Here is a 17,241-nt window from a genome sequence, read left to right on the forward strand (position 1 = left end):
TGTTTCTAATCCTAAACTCGGGTGAAGTTCGTGTTCAAAGTTTATAATTTATAGGTTTCGCCTATTCACCCCCCTCTAGGCGACTTTCAGTGACACAAACTCGGTTGTCACGGTCTCGCAAGACTCTCGCCCCACTCGGTACAATTACAACGACTCGTGTAAGAGCCGAGGGAGTGTGTGGTTTTTCTAAACTCACTCAACTAACTAGGATTCACCTAGAGCAAGCGCATAAGCGGTCTAACGAACCTAAGCACCTACGCTAATCACCGAGTGATTCTATTAAGCACTTGGGTGTTTGAGCACTTAGGAATGTCTACAATATGCCTTGGTATGTTGCTTGGGCTCCCACACATTGAAATGGTCGGTTGAGGGATATTTATAGCCTCCCCCCACAATTATAGCCGTTGGACAGAAGCAGCAGCTTTCTGTCGACGGGCGCACCGGACAATTCGATGGACACCGGGCATGCACTCTTCACTGTCTGGTGCCCTACCACGTCAGCCAACCATTGGGGTCTATAGCAGTCGATCGTTGGATTCGACCGTTACCAAGACTGTCTGGTGCACACCGGTCAATCCGGTGCTATAGCCTGAGGGCCCCTGGTTGCGGGCGCCTCTGTGCAGACTGCCTGGTGTCCTACCGGACAGTCCGGTGCACACCAAACAGGTTATTATTCATTGTCTGGTGCACCACCAGTGCGTTGGCTAACTGCCCACTTCATGGATTTTTTTCGTTGTTTCCTTGGGCTTCTTTTGTTCTTGAGTCTTGGACTTCTATGCGTCTTTTATGTCTTCTTTTGAGGTGTTGCATCCTCAGTGCCTTAGTCCAATCCTCTTCGCATCCTATGAGCTATAAATACAAACACTAGCAAACGCATTAGTCCACATGTTATGTTGATCATCAAACACCAAAATCCTTTTGACCAAATGACTTGGGGTCCATTTTCCTTACAGTCCTCTCCATCATCACCTATAAAAAGAAGTAACATGAACACACAAGAACACAAATTGGCAAGAGAAACATAAACCAACATTTCCTAACAACTAAATATATCATTGATAAACAAAAATTGGCAAAAAACATAAACCAACCTTTCTTAGCAATATTCTTCCAAAAAATAAATATCAAACATCCCCCCTTGTATTTTGTGAAATCTGGTCGTCCAATGGAAGTTGGGCTGCGAGCTACAGTTCCTGCTGGGAACGATGAAGAGGTTGTAGGAAACAGTGACGCCTAAGAGGGGGTGAATTAGGACTTCTAAAAACTATCTCTAAACTAGGTCAGAAATAAATCCTAGAACAAAACCTATGCAAATAACTTGACTAGATTGTGCAAACTAGGTTTTGTCTATGTGTTGCTATCTCTATCAAAAAGGAGTTATGCAACCTAAGTTCCAATCATGTATAATCTACACTAAGAATAGTAAAGATTGCAACTTAAGTAGAGAGAATAAATGTGGAAGATTAAAGAGCTAGTAGAGAAAGCAAACTCTCATGGACGACATCGATATTTTTATCGAGGTATCCGGAACCACGCAAGGTACGGACTAATCCTCATTGGTGCCCCTACACAAAGGGAAGCCCACGCGAAGGCCAAGCACCACGGTCAAGTAACTCCATAGAGAGCCACAGGCCTTTTCCACGCACAAGTGGTCCTCTGCTTCCGACTCCTCTTGGACGCTCCCCACCGTCTCCACTATTGAGCTTTCGGTCGAAACGCTACGGGCCTCGTTCCCTCCGGTACACGGTGGCGGCCATGACACAAACTCGGTTGTCACGGTCTCGCGAGACTCTCACCCCACTCGATACAATATTACAACGACTCGCACAAGAGTCGAGGGGTTTTGTGGATTTTTCTAAAATCACTCCACTAACTACGAACAACCTAGAGCAAACACATAAGCGGTCTAACTAACCTAAGCACTTCGCAAAGCACCTACTCTAATCACTGAGTGATTCTATTAAGAACTTGGGTGTTTGTGCACTTGGAAATGTCTATAACATGTATTGGTATGTTGCTTGAGCTCCCACTCCTTCAAATGGCCGGTTGGGTGAAGTATATATAGGCCCCAACTCAAATATAGTCGTTGGAGAAAAGTTGCTGCTCTCTGCGACACACCGGACAGTTCGATGCACATAGTCGTTGCGGTTGACCATTGCAGATGACCATTGGCACGTTGTTAGCCTTACACCGGACAGTCCGGTGGTATCCTCCACAGTGCCACTAGGAACTAGTCGTTGGGCTGCAGTTCCCTGGTGCATCGGATAGTCTGTCGGGTGGCACCGGACTGTCCGGTGAGCCAGTGGACAGTCCGTTGCACATGGGCAGACGGTCCGCGAGTGGCTACACTTTCTTCATGTCTTGGACTTTGCTTGATACTAGTTGATTTTCACTTATGTTCTTCATAATGTCTTGTTTTGAGGTGTTGCTTCCTCAGTGCCTTAGTCCAAGTCACTTTAACATCATGTGAACTACAAATACAAACACTAGCAAACACATTAGTCCACATATTATATTGATCATCAACCACCAAAATCATTTAGTCAAATGGGCCAAGGTCTATTTTCCTTACAGATCGAGGTGAAACCCTATATCCAAAATGTGGCTAAAATTGAGGAAAATGAACAAAACTTGGCAAGAGAAACGTAAACCAAACTTTCCTATCTATACTCTTCTCTCTAACACATGGTGAAAGCCTAGTTCCAAAACAATGTAGCTAAAATTGAGCAAAAATGAACAATAATTGGCAATTGAAACATAATTAAACCAACCTTTCATAGCAACTAATAAAAACAATCTTAATGATCATTCATTAAACAACTTAATATGTCATGGATAAACTTATTTGAGAACTAAACATGAAAAATGAGAGAGGATAGACAAAATCTAACCATCTTAAACAACCTCATTTGAGGAAATAGAGAAAATAACCTAGCTATACTCTTTCTCTCACATGGTGAAACCCTAGATCCAAAATGTGGCTAAAATTGAGCACTTGAATAAAAATTGACATTAGAAACATAAACCAACCTTTCTTAGCAATCTTCTTCTAAAAATGAAGGTCAAAACCTCCCACTGTATTTTGTAAAATATAGACCTCCAAAATCGCCTCCAATGGAAGTTGGCTGCGAGCTACAACTCCTATCAGGGAGGAAGAAGGGGTATTTATAGTACTAATGTTACTGGCGGTTGGTGTAACAGAACCACCAATGGAAATTAGATTATCAATGGCGGTTCTGTTACATCAACCGCCAGTGGAAATATAGCGATAATCGTCAGTGAAAATAGGTTTTCACTTGTGGTTTCTTAAGTCGGGCCCACCCGTTATTTTCACTGGCAAGTGGTAACGGAAACCGCCAGTGAAAATTAGTGTGTACTGCAGGCTTTGAGCACTTTTGTACTAGTGTGTATACTAAATAAACCTTCTTTAGAACATATTGTCATCGTACACAGGGCTATCATCAAAATAACTGGCCATAAGTTTAGATACTTAGTGTATCAGTCCTTATGTACCACTTTATGACCAACAACCGAGTCATGGTGAGGCTCTGCTTTCTCTTCATCTTGCTATGATATTTGAACAACGTATGATAGCCGCTAGAACTCTATTGGCATGCTCGGAACTACCCTCGTCCTCCTTTAGTCTTATCTTCCTCCATCTCCATGAAGAAGAACGCATCTTGCTACACCTTCCCACCAATGAAGCTATTAGGCCTGTTTGGTTCGTGGCTAACCGTGTCAAACTTTGCCTAACTTTTCTGCCTAAGGTTACAATGCTTCAAGCTAGTACAAGTGGACTATACAGAGACATGGAACAGTGATGGGGACCTCCTCCACAATCTTTGCATAAGGTGAATAGGGAATGACGGTTGACCATAGAGACGAGGGCATGATTCTCGACCCCAATCCGACACACAAGCACGATAGAGGTTTTGTCGGCGGCAATGGTTGGTGGCAAAAGGACCATGAACTTGAAGATGACTGAATCGCCTGGCCTCCATAGAACGCGAATGGAAATCCCTGGTAACGCGGGAGTCAACCACCACCCACGAAAGAGATATGAGACGTGTGGCCATTTGAGGTAGCTGTTGAAAATAGCGGATGCAGAAAAGCACAATGGTTGTAACCACTCAATTTAGCTGCTTTTTGGATCATTTTCGATTGTTTTCATCCCTAGTGACCACGAGCTACTGGCACAACCTTGCCAAAGGAAGAAGGAATACCCTCACTCTACCATCGTGTTCCTTCGTTGGCAAAGCAAAGCTTGACACAATCACACCTCTTCAGCTCGCTACATATGGCAAATATATATCCATCCCATGTGTTATAATCTTGACACGGGAGCACAGAATCTACACAAAATCTATACTACTATATTAAGGCTGTAAGGGGTAGCCTGCCTCCACCTGGTTCTGCCTTCAGCCAATCTGCACCATCGATCTGTCCCTGCTCAATCCTCACCCTCGAAGCAAAAGATCGTTTTTTTCTCCTCCTTTTTTGACCAATCAAATCAGAGGGGTTCCGAAAAAAACACGAGTTCCACATCTGGACGGTGACACGGCGCAAAATCCCCAATGGATTTCCAATTTCACATGCAAAAAGTCATTCGAATGCGATGAACTTTTAACGTGTTGGTACAAGTATATACGTCATCTCGTCCGATGTACAGTAATCTATACTACTATATTAAGGCTACTGTATTAAGATAGTCTCCACCTGGTTTTGCCTTCAGCCAATCTGCACCGTCGATCTGTCCCTGCTCAATCCTCACCCTCGAAACAAAAGATAGATAGCGCCTTACTGTTTCACACGATGGCCGCGATCCTCCCCCACGAGCCTAGTCGCGATCCTCCCCCATGAGCCATCGCGATGGCCGCGATCCTCCCTCTCCCTCCATATACTGATTTGATGATGTCGTCACTGGCTTTTTCGGTTGATGCAGTTTAACCTTAACATGTTGAACGAGTGTCGTCGTGGTGGTGTGTCTGCCTAAGCTGCCTCTATTGGGATTATTCATGATTTTTATTCCATTGATGGTATTTGATTAGTCATAATAAGACACGGTGAAACTTTGAACGACTATGTCCACAGCTTGAAGCTACGGTTCTTGGGATTAATACATTTTGTTATCCTATGTTGTATCTTGGTCTCTAGTGGTCATAAATATTGAAACGAAGTCGTTATGTTGGAATATGTGTGCGTATTTTTCCTGATCGTACATAAGGAAACTGTTTTTGGTAATCAGGTCCATTCCGTTAGTAATTTCGCGGACTCGCGGGCCTAAACACGTGTCGTTTTCAATCGTGGCGTAGTTGTCTATCTGGAAAGGTGGTCTTAAGATAAAGTCGACGAAATTTTACATTGGTAGTAGCTCTTGGATAATAAATAGTATGTATTACCCATAAAATTTAACATGTGAAGGCAACAGAGATTATCCACCCGAAATCAACCAATTACAAAGATTCCTTCTCTACTAGACATAGAAGTCATTTCTTTGCTTTTCTTTACTCCTATAAAGTTTTTTCCACGTCATAATTTTGCAAAACAAATCTTGTATTTTCTTTCTTATTTAACCTGCAATGTTTTATACTAAATTTTAACTTCCGTGACAACGCACGGGCAATTAGAAATTACATAGTTCTTCTGTTTCTGCACTTGATTCAGTCCATTTGGTAAATAGCTCTCGATTTTGCATATGTGATATTATATTTCCAATACTTGAAATAGTAGTAGATAAGTATCACTTACATTCTTGAATATTTTTGGATGAAAGGAGTAGTATTTAAAGAAGAGCCTTGCATGCAATTTCTCTTGTTTGAATAATGTTTTCAACTTAAATTTCTTTTTTGCACGCGTGATATTTATTCTCCGTAATATTTTTTCTCAAGGAACTTGTGAGTCATTTTCATAAACCAGCGCTAAGGATGAATCCATGTTTCTTACTCAGAAACCCCGAATAAACACCACTAGCAGGAGGCGCGTACGTTGGCGTCGCCTCGGAAACCCCGAATAAACACACTAGCAGGAGGCGCGTACGTTGGCGTCGCTCATCGACGGCGAGAAGAAGCTTGGTGACTGTCAGTTCGACCTCTAGAAGCAGTCCTACGTGGTCGCATGCATCGCTATAGACGACAAGCTTCGGCGCAGCCATCGCTAGGACGTGGTCCAGAGTGCCTGCACCGCGCTGTCCATCATCAAGCAAGAGACCTCATGGTCGTCGCCAACGTCGGCGACTCCTAGGTTGTTCTAGGCATCGCATCCGACGACGATGTCATCATTATCGTCCAACTCATCGTCGACCTGAAGCCCGACCTGCCACATAAGTCGCTACTGACCGGCCATGAATTCTTGTGTGCTGGGACGACAGTCGTTGCTGACGTTGTGTGAGTGTCCTAAAACACGATGTATGTACGGGAGGAGCGCAACCGGCGGTGCAACGGCCAGGTGTGCTACCTCGCTGATGAGCCTGAGGTGCAGTTCGTCTAGCAGCCTAGCCAAGATTCGTCGAGGCTCTCCATGTCGCGCGCATTTGACGACTACTGTATCAAGGATAGTGGCTCATCTCGGCACCGGAGGTGACGCAGATGAGTATCGACAGCAATGACCAGTTCGTCATCCTCGCCACCGTCGAGGGTAGCTTTTGTGCCTGTCCGTCTTTAATTCTCTTCGCAAACACACACTTGTCTTTTTGTTTAAGCAAAAACGTACGTTGGTGCGTGCCTGATGACTGACGATGTATGAGGAAACTTCTTCCGTCAGGTGTGGGACGTGCTCTCCAACGACAAGGCCATGCAAATCATAGCATACATAGAAATCTACATGGCACTGATGGTCACAATGTAGTGGTGAAACAACTAGATTAAAATAACAAAATTTATGTATGGTTAGGATCATAAATAAATTATGAAATCTTTTCTAATAACAGTATAACACACATTTTATATATAAGTTATCGTGATATTATATGTTCCCGTTGCAACGCACGCACTATTTATTACGTTATAAGCATAGAGCAATTCTCTGCTTAGCCATGCACGGGAAATTAGATACGGCTGCAAATGCGCTCGTCAGCTGGAGGAGCCCTGCAGCCTGGACACAAACGTGGACGCGGCCACCGCGGCGGCGCCTCCGACCACGCAGACGAGCGCGGCGACGGCCTGCAGCGCCACCTGCCACGCCTGCTCTTCGGGGACGAGGTACACGACGGCGGGGCCCGCGGCCAGCAGCGGGAGCGCGAGCGCAAGCAGCGCGCCGGGCGTGCCGGGGTCCGTGGCCGCCGACAGCGCGCCCAGCTCCTCCAGCTTGGACAGTAGGCCCAGCCGCTCCATCGCCGACAGCGACAGCCCCGCGCGCTCCGCCGCCGACAGCAGGCCCGCGCGCTCCGCCTTGGTCAGCAGCCGCAGCTTCTCCACGTTCGTCAGCAGCTTAACCGGCGCTTTGCCGCTCGTCGTCGCCGGCCGCGGGCCCGGCTCGCCCACCGGGAACACCGTCGTCGTGCCCTGCACGCGCGCTCCCACCGTTGTCACCCGCCGATCTTGAGACTCAACAAATGAGAGGCGTACGTAGGAAATGGCTTACCGATCTTCTCGTGCCGGAGACGGTCTTGGGCGTCGGCTTCTGGCCCTTCTGGGTGGCCATGGACGCGACCCTGAGACGGCGCCCTCTCCCACCGCTGCTGCTTGGCATCGCTATGGTGGCCGCCACGGCGGCGACAGACAGTGACGCCATGACCAGCGCTCTCTCGCTCGCTCGCTCTGCCTCTCTCTCTCCCCCTCTGCTGCCGCGGCGCGCTGCCAACCCAATCAGTGGCCTAGCGCAAGCCGGCCGCGGCAATCTTTCTTGGTCGAGGTGCGCTGCCTGATCCATCCTGCACACGTGGCCGTTCTCTACTGGCTAAAGGTTTTCGATCCCAGCGGAGCGGAGTCGATTCATAGGAGGATTTCGTTTTTTTTACCCTTGGGCCTAAATTGGACCATATCTTATTTTATCTGGGAGGAAAGGCCCATTACGTTTTTTTAATCTGGGAGGAAAAGCTCAAACGGCCCATTAAGACGACCTTCAAGGCTCCAACCGGCAACAGCCCTCAGGTTATTACCGCCGCAACGCAGCGCAAGAAACAACGAACTCATTTCTAGAGGCGAAAGAGCAAAACCCTTCAGAAACCCATCGGAGAAGAGGCGGAGGGCGATCGGAGAGCGGGATCATGGCGGGGCCAGTTGCGGCGGTGACGGAGGCGTGGGACAAGCTCACCGTGTTCCTGTACTCCCAGCTCTACGACGAGAGGAACTGGGCCAAAAACAAGGTCAGCAACCCTCATCTCACACATTTTTTTCGTTCGCACTTCGCTTTGATTCTTGACTTGGTACTGGTACCAACGATTCACGGTTCGGGATTGCTAACTTGGGACAATGGTAGATTGTAAAAGTTTTTCGGTTTAATAACCTGCAACGTTGGCGACTGATCTCACTGCCTTGTTGGTAAAATAGTACTAGGATTGAGTTTGAGCATGACGATTGTTACGTTATCGTGAGTTGTCTTAGACTTCCTGTTCTGTTTCTCCTGCATGTCTTCTGTGATTAGTTGCGCGCATACTGATTGCTGAGTATAGTTGTCTCACTAATTTGCTTGCACAGATAGCCATCTACGATTGTGCTTTGCAAATTTCTTGTGTATATGTGACTGTCCTGGAGCATAATTACGTTATATGGAGGAAATTGATGCGATTAAGTTGCTGCAGTTCGTGTTCGCTTAATGTCTGACTGTGTTTGTTGTTGGTGTCATGGTTGAAACTAACGCAAGTTATGTTCGCTGGACCCCTTTTGTTTGGAGTCCCTTACTTTCATCATTGAGGCTCTTACTGTTGGGTTGCGTAGTGTGAGCTCTAGCTTATTAACTTGTACGTACCTTCCTCGATCTGCTATTTTTGCATCAGCTTGGGTTCAGTTTTCTCTCTCATAGTCATATGCCAATGAATTGACTTACATCAGGCTCAAGTGTCAGTTTAAACTATCCCTTGGTGTGGGAGCGACTCTTTAATATAGGTTCTAATTATCTTATCAATAGTTGATGAAAACCCTGGTTATCTTTGCTTCTGGCACATAACCCATTTTTCAATGAAATAGATCTTGATTGTAGTGCAAATTACAGAATACATACGTTCTTTTCATCAAGCTGCAGAAGACGTAAAATAAATAAAAAAGTTGCAGAAAACCTTGGTTATCTTTATTTTTTTGACCATAACCCATTTCTTCATATAAAAAAAAGACATAGATCTTGGCTGTACTGTAAATTACAGAAAATATAGGCCGTATTCTTCATTTCATCTATCCTTGTTGTTGCAGAAAACCTTGGTTATCTCTGTTCCTGGCACATAACCAATAAACCTGGATTTTGTTTCCGTACTGTTTCACAAAGTCTGTCCGACCAATGTGAAGGCATGAGGAGAAAAATGATGTTACGGGTAGGGGCTGTTTAGTCAACTTCGGTGGGTTTTTTTTTTTTTTTTGAAGATGTGTGAAACATTACAACCATGCAGCCACTGTTTTGCATTCAACAAGCCAAGATATATACCAAGAGAAATATCTAGACTGCACATAACATCTCTGCTCCACATGTTTATCTAGACTAGGCTAGACCTACATTTATCTGGCTTGGCTGCAAGTTTTCGCCTTCAAATTATTTTCGTAAACTGTTTAACTTCGTTTGGTATTTAATTTGTCTAACCATTTCATTACAACATTTATTATAAGCCTTGATCGAGAACTTTTTTTTCTGTTGGTACTTCTTTTTGTCCGAGAAACTCTATGATCACTAAATGCCCTGTTGTTGTTGTCGTCATCTTCTTTTGCCTGTAACAGAAGTTGGCGAAGGCTCTTGGTGTGTTCGCTGGATCCATCCTGTTCATGCGCACCTGTGGTGATATGGTGGCCATCTAGGGAGCCTTCAAAAGTTGCCTACCGTGAACTAGAGACACCCCCTTTTTTGTTGGCATTGGATGTGTTCTTACTTCGGTCAGGGACAGTTGAAGCGTATCTAGACTCTAGAGACTGTTTGTCTTGCTAGAATCGCAACCAAAAGTATTGGTCCAAGATTAGTGCAATGGTGAAATTATTTCACCCAAGCGCACGAGTTGCAGTTTTTTTTTTTCCTGGAACCATTTGAATTCTGGACAGTGGAATGGTACTCCCTTCTTTGGCTTCCTTAAATTCATGCAATGTAGTGTTGTTTTGGGATCGAATTCCCAACTCCAAAATCCAAACACATATTCACTACAGGAAAACGATGTATTTCCGACGGCCTCCACTAGTTCCGACGGTTCCTAGGGTACCGTCGGAAATAAGTCTATTTCCGGCGGCCCACGGCCAGCCGTCGGAAATAAGACTATTTCCGACGGCTTCTCAACCCCCCGTCGGAAATAAGCCTATTTCCGACGGCTGGCCAACTGGACCGTCGGAAATAAGTGGACGCCCTCTAACGGCCGTCCCCCGCGCGGCCCCCCGGCCGCGCACACAGCCAACGCACACACGCACGCACACACGCGTTCTAACGACTCCGCGCCGCCGCCGCCAGGACCTTCGCCGGCCACCTGCCCGGTCCGCCGCGGATGCCCCGACGCACAGGGCGCCGCCGCCCCGAAGCCAGCGCGCCGCCGCCCCAACGCCAGCGCGCCGCCGCCCCGACGCCAGCGCGCCGCCGCCCCGACGTCCGCGCTCACAGAGCGCCGCCGCCCCGACGCCCGCGCTCACAGAGCGCCGCCGCCCCGACGGCCGCACACCTGCCCCGACCCCGCACAGCGCGCCGCCGCCGCCGCGCCTCGAGCCGCCCGCGCCCGGCTTTGCCCACCGCCGCCGCCCGGGGCTCGCCAGAGCCATCGCCGTCCGTCGCCGTCCGGGTAATGGCATCACTGTCGTTTAGTTTTCATTATGTAAATAGTTTTTTTAATATAATTAGATTATAGTCGTTCGAATATTTGATGTGACATGGAACCAAAATACCCGTGCAGTGCACATTGGCACGCTGCATCGAGCCGATCCGGCCCGGCCCGGACTGCGTGTTGCATGGCTCCAACGAAAATAGAATAGAACCACTGCTAGCTAGGTCGACAACTGGCGCCAACATGCTTGGCCATCATGCCAGACACGTAGGCAAGCTAGACGCAGTGGCGGTCTATGACTCTAACCGTCTCCATCTACCATTAGTTTAAAGAAAAAATGGAGCAGAAGGCAGTACTGGCTGTGCGCCTGTGCTAGTGCTTCTCTGGTAGCGATAGCAACTGGCATGGCGTTAACGCTTAGCTTATACAGTTGGAAGCACTGCTCGTTTAGAGAGGTGAGTTGACAGTAGTTAACGCATCGACTTTCATCTCTATTCCAAATCCCAGGTAACCAGTAGAGCCACGATGGGTGATAGTCGTCGCTGGATGTATGAAGGCTGGCGAAAAAATGATCCTTCGCTTGAGTGGATACAGAAAACCGAAGATTTTATCAATCGTGTTTTTTCTTCGTCAAGAAATGCTCGAGTGTGGTGCCCATGCAGTGTTTGCAAAAATTATCAACGTCAAACCAAGAAAGAGATGTCTGGTCATCTTTGCAAAAATGGCTACGTGCCAAATTATGAAGTTTGGGTGCATCATGGTGAGGAGCTTCCCCGTGGATATGCTGCAGAAGGTCAAGACAATTTTGACCCGGATTTAGACCGAATGGAGGAGATGGTTCAGGATTTAAGAGAGGATCCCGATTTAGTGTTTCCAGATAATCCTGAGGATCCTCAACCGCCGGAAGTTAAAAAATTCTTTGAACTTCTCAAGGCAGCAGAAGAGCCGTTGCACGAACACACGAGAGTAACCATTCTTGCTTTTGTGACGCGACTTATGGCTATCAAGTCTAAGTTCGCATTCTCCATCAACTGCTTAAATGAACTTTTGAATTTGATCAACGACGTATTACCACCAAATCACAAAATGCCCAAAGACGTGTATCAGTCAAGAAAGTTACTCTCTGGCTTAGGTATGGAGTATCAAAAAATTGATGTTTGTCCAGATAACTGTATGCTTTTCTGGAAGGAAAATGAAAAATTAGACAAATGTTTGAGATGCAGCAAATCAAGGTTCGTTGAGGTCGTAAATGAAGATGGAGAAAAATTGACAACAGAAGTAGCAAATAAGCAACTTCGTTACATGCCTCTCACGCCTCGTGTAAAACGGTTGTTTCTCTCAAAAAACACCGCTAAGCAGATGAGATGGCACAAAGAACGTGAACGCGAGAACCCTCAAGTTATGATGCACCCATCTGATAGTGATGCGTGGAAGGCGCTTGATGATTTTGATTCGGATTTTGCTAGTGAAGCTAGAAATATTCGAATCGGGTTGGCGACGGACGGGTTCTCACCTTTCAATATGACTGCATCGCCGTATTCTTGTTGGCCTGTATTTGCAGTTCCATACAATCTTCCACCTCACCTTTGCATGAAATACGATTACATGTTTCTGTGTCTAATCATTCCTGGACCAGAACACCCTGGAAAACATCTCAATGTAATGTTGGAACCTTTAGTCGATGAGTTGAAAAAATTGTGGGAAGGAGTCGAAGCGTACGATTGCTACAAGAAAGAGAGATTCAATCTTCGAGTTGCGTACTTGTGGTCGATTCATGATTTCATGGCCTACGGTATTTTTGCTGGATGGAGTTGTCATGGAAAGTTGACATGTCCAATATGTGGTAAGGATACAGATTGTTTTCGTCTTGAGTTTGGTGGGAAAATCTGTTACTTTGATTGCCACAGATGTTTCTTGCCTCTCGATCACCCGTTCAGATTTGAGGCAAATCAATTCAGAAAAGACACCATTGTTACCAAAGGCCCACCGAAACGTTTGAGTGGCGCAGAGATTCATGCTGCGCTCGATAATTTGAAACCAGACGGTACTGGTTACCTGGGATTTGGAATAGAACATAATTGGACACATAAATGTTCTTTGTGGGAACTCCCTTATACGGAGGCCTTGATTCTGATGCACAACATTGATGTCATGCACCAAGAGCGGAATGTTGCTGAAAGCATTATTAGTACATGTATGGATTTTCCCGATAAAACCAAAGATAATATAAAGGCCAGAAAAGATTTAGAGAAAATTTGTAACCGACCAAGCCTGGTCTTGCTTCAGAGTGGTGCTAAGCCACGTGCGTCATTTTGTCTAAAATCTAAGCAAAAGAAAGAGGTGATGGTGTGGTTGAAAAACTTAAAATTTCCAGATGGGTATGCCGCGGGATTCAGAAGGTCCGTGAATTTGAGGACAGGAAAAATGAATGGATTGAAGAGTCATGATTATCACATTATTATGGAAAGATTACTTCCTGTAATGTTTCGGGGTTACTTGAATAATGATGTGTGGACGGCGTTAGCTGAGTTAAGCTACTTCTATAGACAACTTTGTAGTAAAGAAATTAAAAAAGATGTGATGGAGAAATTAGAGAAGGAGATTCCGGTCCTTATTTGCATATTGGAAAAAATATTTCCCCCTGGATTCTTCAATCCGATGCAACATCTACTTGTACACCTTCCATATGAAGCTAAGATTGGGGGTCCTGTGCAGTATAGATGGATGTATCACATAGAAAGGACACTTAAGAAGCTTAGTGCAATGGTTGGCAACAAGGGAAGAGTTGAAGGGTGTATTGCTGAAGAATTTAAATATAAAGAGATATCAGCCTTCACGAGTGTATACTTTGCAGAAGAACACAATGTAAATGCACCTACCTTTAGGTATAATGTTGATCAAGCTGGTCCATGCAGTAAACTCAAAATTTTGTCATTCGAGGGAAAGACAGTTGGAGCATCAACTGAATATCACATTGAACGTGAAGAAAAGTTGGATGCATTACTCTACATGTATGAAAACATGGAAGAGATGACTCCATACTTCAAGTAAGCATAGATTTTCAAAATTGAAGAGCAACATGTGCTCATTACTCCTCGTAACTCTTTTATTTACTTTTTTTTCAACAGAGAGTACGAACGACAGAATAAGGGTAAACTGTCGACGAGGCTGTATGAAATCATGCTTCGCGAAGGAAAAGAAGGCACTCCCAATTTCATTAATTGGTTTCGAGTTCATGTAAATATCACATCCGTTTTCTTATGTGTTCATATAGTTTATATTTTTAATAGTTCCTCCTATTGATCTATATTCGTAACTGACAGTGCGAAAAAACTTCCAACGTTGACGAGGACTTACGTCAGATGTCACGTGCACTTGTCAAAGTCAGAAGCTATGGTCGTTATGATGTCAAGGGATATCGTTTTCGTTCAACCAAATTTGAATGTACTCGACCGTTAGCTGCGACAACAAATACTGGTGTGGTATGTTGGTCTTTTGATGAGCAAGGAAGGGAGATGAATTATTATGGAACTATCAAAGATATATTGGAATTCGACTTCGCTGGGGGAAAAAATCTGAAAGTTATGTTCTTCAAATGTGATTGGATCGATCCTAAACATGGGATACGACAAAACCAATTTGGTATGGTAGAAGTCAAACACGAGCGTATAATGACTCGTGGTTGTAGTAAATTTGTTCTTGGTTTTCAAGTGGACCAAGTGTATTATATGTCATATCTCTGTATCGATCTTAAAGACTGGTGGGTAGTGTACAACGTAAATCCCCGTGAAAGATTATATTTAAAGGGTGATACAAGTTATCGACAAAATGAGGTGGAAGCTGATGTTGAAGAAATTTATCAAGAAATTGAAGTTCCACCCGTTTTTAATATAGAAACAACAATGGAGCCAGATTCAGTAGCGGGCGATCTTAATGATGTAATAGTTCCTCCAAAAAGGAAACGAAAGTCGAAGAAGAAAAAGACGCCCGAGAGAAAGTCGACGCGCTTGAGAAGACAACAAATTAATCCTGATTTCGAATATGATTAAGAAGTAAATATTTATTTTGATGAATTATTGTTATACTATGTTGTTATCTCTTTATTGTTATACTAATATAATTTTCATTATGCAGGATGGCGGCTCGAAAGTTGAAGAATTTTGTGAAGGGCATGACGAAGGGCTCTTCTTCTTTAGGAAGAAGCAAAGCACAGGAGTGTCTGTTCCAGGGTACCGAGTCGCTCTCGAGCAACAGACGACAGGCTTTGATGGAACATCTTCCACCTGATATGCATGGACAGGTGTGATTACTCTAAATTATTATTTTATTTCAATATAGTAATGTTTATATGAATCTAATGATTAAAGTGTTTCATGTGCAGGATGTTAACGAGACTCGAGAGGAGGAGGCGAGGGGTGAGGATGCGGCCGATTACGATGCGGCCGATGCAGACTATGAGCAGGAAGATGATGCTGGAGGTGGAGGTGGAGATGGGTGGTCTTCCGGTGGTGGTCAGTTTGAGGGTGGATGGTCAACAGGCGGATGGGACTCATGGCCTAGCAGTGATGCTGGAGCTTCTAGTGGTGGAGGGTCTTCTCGGGCACGGAAGTCGAGGAAAACACATTGGGTGCCTCCTCCTAAAGTTCCTGCTCGTGAGGAGGATAAGATTTTGATCGTACCGTGTGGCGACGAGTGAGTTGATTCTAATGTTAAATATTTGTTCATGCATTATATGAAATTTGTTAATGCTTCTTTTGTACAATGTGGTTGCAGGTCTTGGATTGATGCATCTTTTCAAGGTCAAGGACGTCGCACACAGGTGAATAAAGTTTTGGGAAGTATATGCAAATATCTCTGGCCTGGTGTAGTGATGGAGAAAGGCGTTGAGGTGCCTTGTATGTCTTGGGATCAGTACGGGCTCGCGTTCAATGCAGAACATAGGAATGCCCAAGGTGCTGTGTGGCATGAGTTCTGGGTATGTTCTCTAGCCCAACTTGAATTGATTCAACTATACAATGTGCTAAAAATCTTGTTTCTTGTTTTTTTTCAGAAACGTTACAAGTTGCCTGAAGATGGAAGTATGAACGATCGTGCACGGATCGTTTTTAACAAGAGCGCGACTACCTTGGTTAGGGATCAGATGTATTATGCTCGGATCCAGGTCACTTCTGATTACATATTAAGGCAGGAAGGACGTCGGCCACATTCCAAAAGTGAGGCATCAAACAAATACTTAACCGAAGAAGAATATCTTGAGGTAAATTGTTTTTATCCTAATTCATGTCCAAGTGTTAGTACTAACAATACATTGGATCGAAATAAAGTTTTCAGACTCGGTGCCATGGATGGCATCAAATGAGGCTGGTTGGCGGGCTGTATGCAAATATTGGGCAACAGATGGATTTAAAGGTGTTTCATTGAGAAACAGCTCAAATCGTGGGCATGATGTTCACCACAGATATGGTGGTGATGGCCACGTTCGTTTGGCAAAGCGCATGGTAAGTGTAATTTATGGTCGTGCATATCATGAATCTTCTATGTGTTTTATGTTATTTTCTTTTGCCTGTAGGAAGCTAGTTCTGGTGTTACGCCGAGTGATGTTCAGGTTTACCTTAGAGGTCACAGGGGGTCGGATCCTACAAATCCAGAACAGTTGTGTTCTCAGTCAGCTGCTGAGCGTGTGGTGAGACTTTCGCAACTAGTTACAATGCACTTCTATTCTAAGAGTCGAGAAAAATATAACTGCATTGTTTATTATTTGTCAGGCCTCATATGGTGCTTCCATGATGTCGGAGCATGGGCAAGACTATGATTGGATGAATCAGCCTATCGATCCTCAGGTTGTGTATGCTAGTGGAGGCGGAAAACCTCATGGACGGTGAGTTTGCTATTATGAATTCGTCGATTTGATCTTTTCTAACATGATGTGTTGCATGTTTAATTTCTTTCTATTTTTTTGTAGTTACCCTATGTTTGGTAGTGTTATCGACTCGACTCAGGTGAGGCCTGAAAGGTCTCGCCCATCGAGGTCGTCTAGCCGTGGTCCTCGCTCTAGTACCCAAGGAAACGCCGAGCTGATCCGGGTGCAGGAAGCTTTGAGGCGGCAGGAGGAGTATAACAAGCAACAACAAGAGTACTGGGCTGCTCAATTTGCACGACAGCAGGAGATGATGCAGGTAATTAGATCCTCGTGAGCCTCTACTATAATTGGAGCACATATTTTGTAATATATCCTCGTAACATAGCTTTCAATTTCTTTCAGCAAATAGCACTAGGGCAACGTCCAGATTTTTCAGCGATGACTATGCCACCTCCTCCACCTATCCCGCAGTTTGTACCGACTCCACAATTTAGTTGGCCCACACCTG

General features: G+C 45.0%; 2 protein-coding genes across 2 annotated transcripts; one reads left to right on the forward strand and one right to left on the reverse strand.

The window, feature by feature from the left end:
* Positions 1-6,841: 6,841 nt before the first annotated feature.
* Positions 6,842-7,790, reverse strand: LOC100273400 (uncharacterized). The gene is made up of 2 exons (NM_001147837.1): positions 7,579-7,790; positions 6,842-7,499 (listed from the first exon to the last, which is right to left on the reverse strand). Exons 1-2 carry the CDS (start codon positions 7,726-7,728, stop codon positions 7,068-7,070), a joined length of 582 nt encoding a protein of 193 aa, NP_001141309.1. The 5' UTR covers positions 7,729-7,790; the 3' UTR covers positions 6,842-7,067.
* A 300-nt stretch (positions 7,791-8,090) lies between these two features.
* LOC100277202 (uncharacterized) lies at positions 8,091-10,199 on the forward strand. The gene is made up of 2 exons (NM_001328639.1): positions 8,091-8,302; positions 9,858-10,199. Exons 1-2 carry the CDS (start codon positions 8,204-8,206, stop codon positions 9,933-9,935), a joined length of 177 nt encoding a protein of 58 aa, NP_001315568.1. The 5' UTR covers positions 8,091-8,203; the 3' UTR covers positions 9,936-10,199.
* The last annotated feature ends 7,042 nt before the right edge of the window (positions 10,200-17,241 follow it).

This window comes from Zea mays, chromosome 1 (genome assembly GCF_902167145.1).
Source record: "Zea mays cultivar B73 chromosome 1, Zm-B73-REFERENCE-NAM-5.0, whole genome shotgun sequence".
NCBI classification, from domain to species: domain Eukaryota; kingdom Viridiplantae; phylum Streptophyta; class Magnoliopsida; order Poales; family Poaceae; genus Zea; species Zea mays.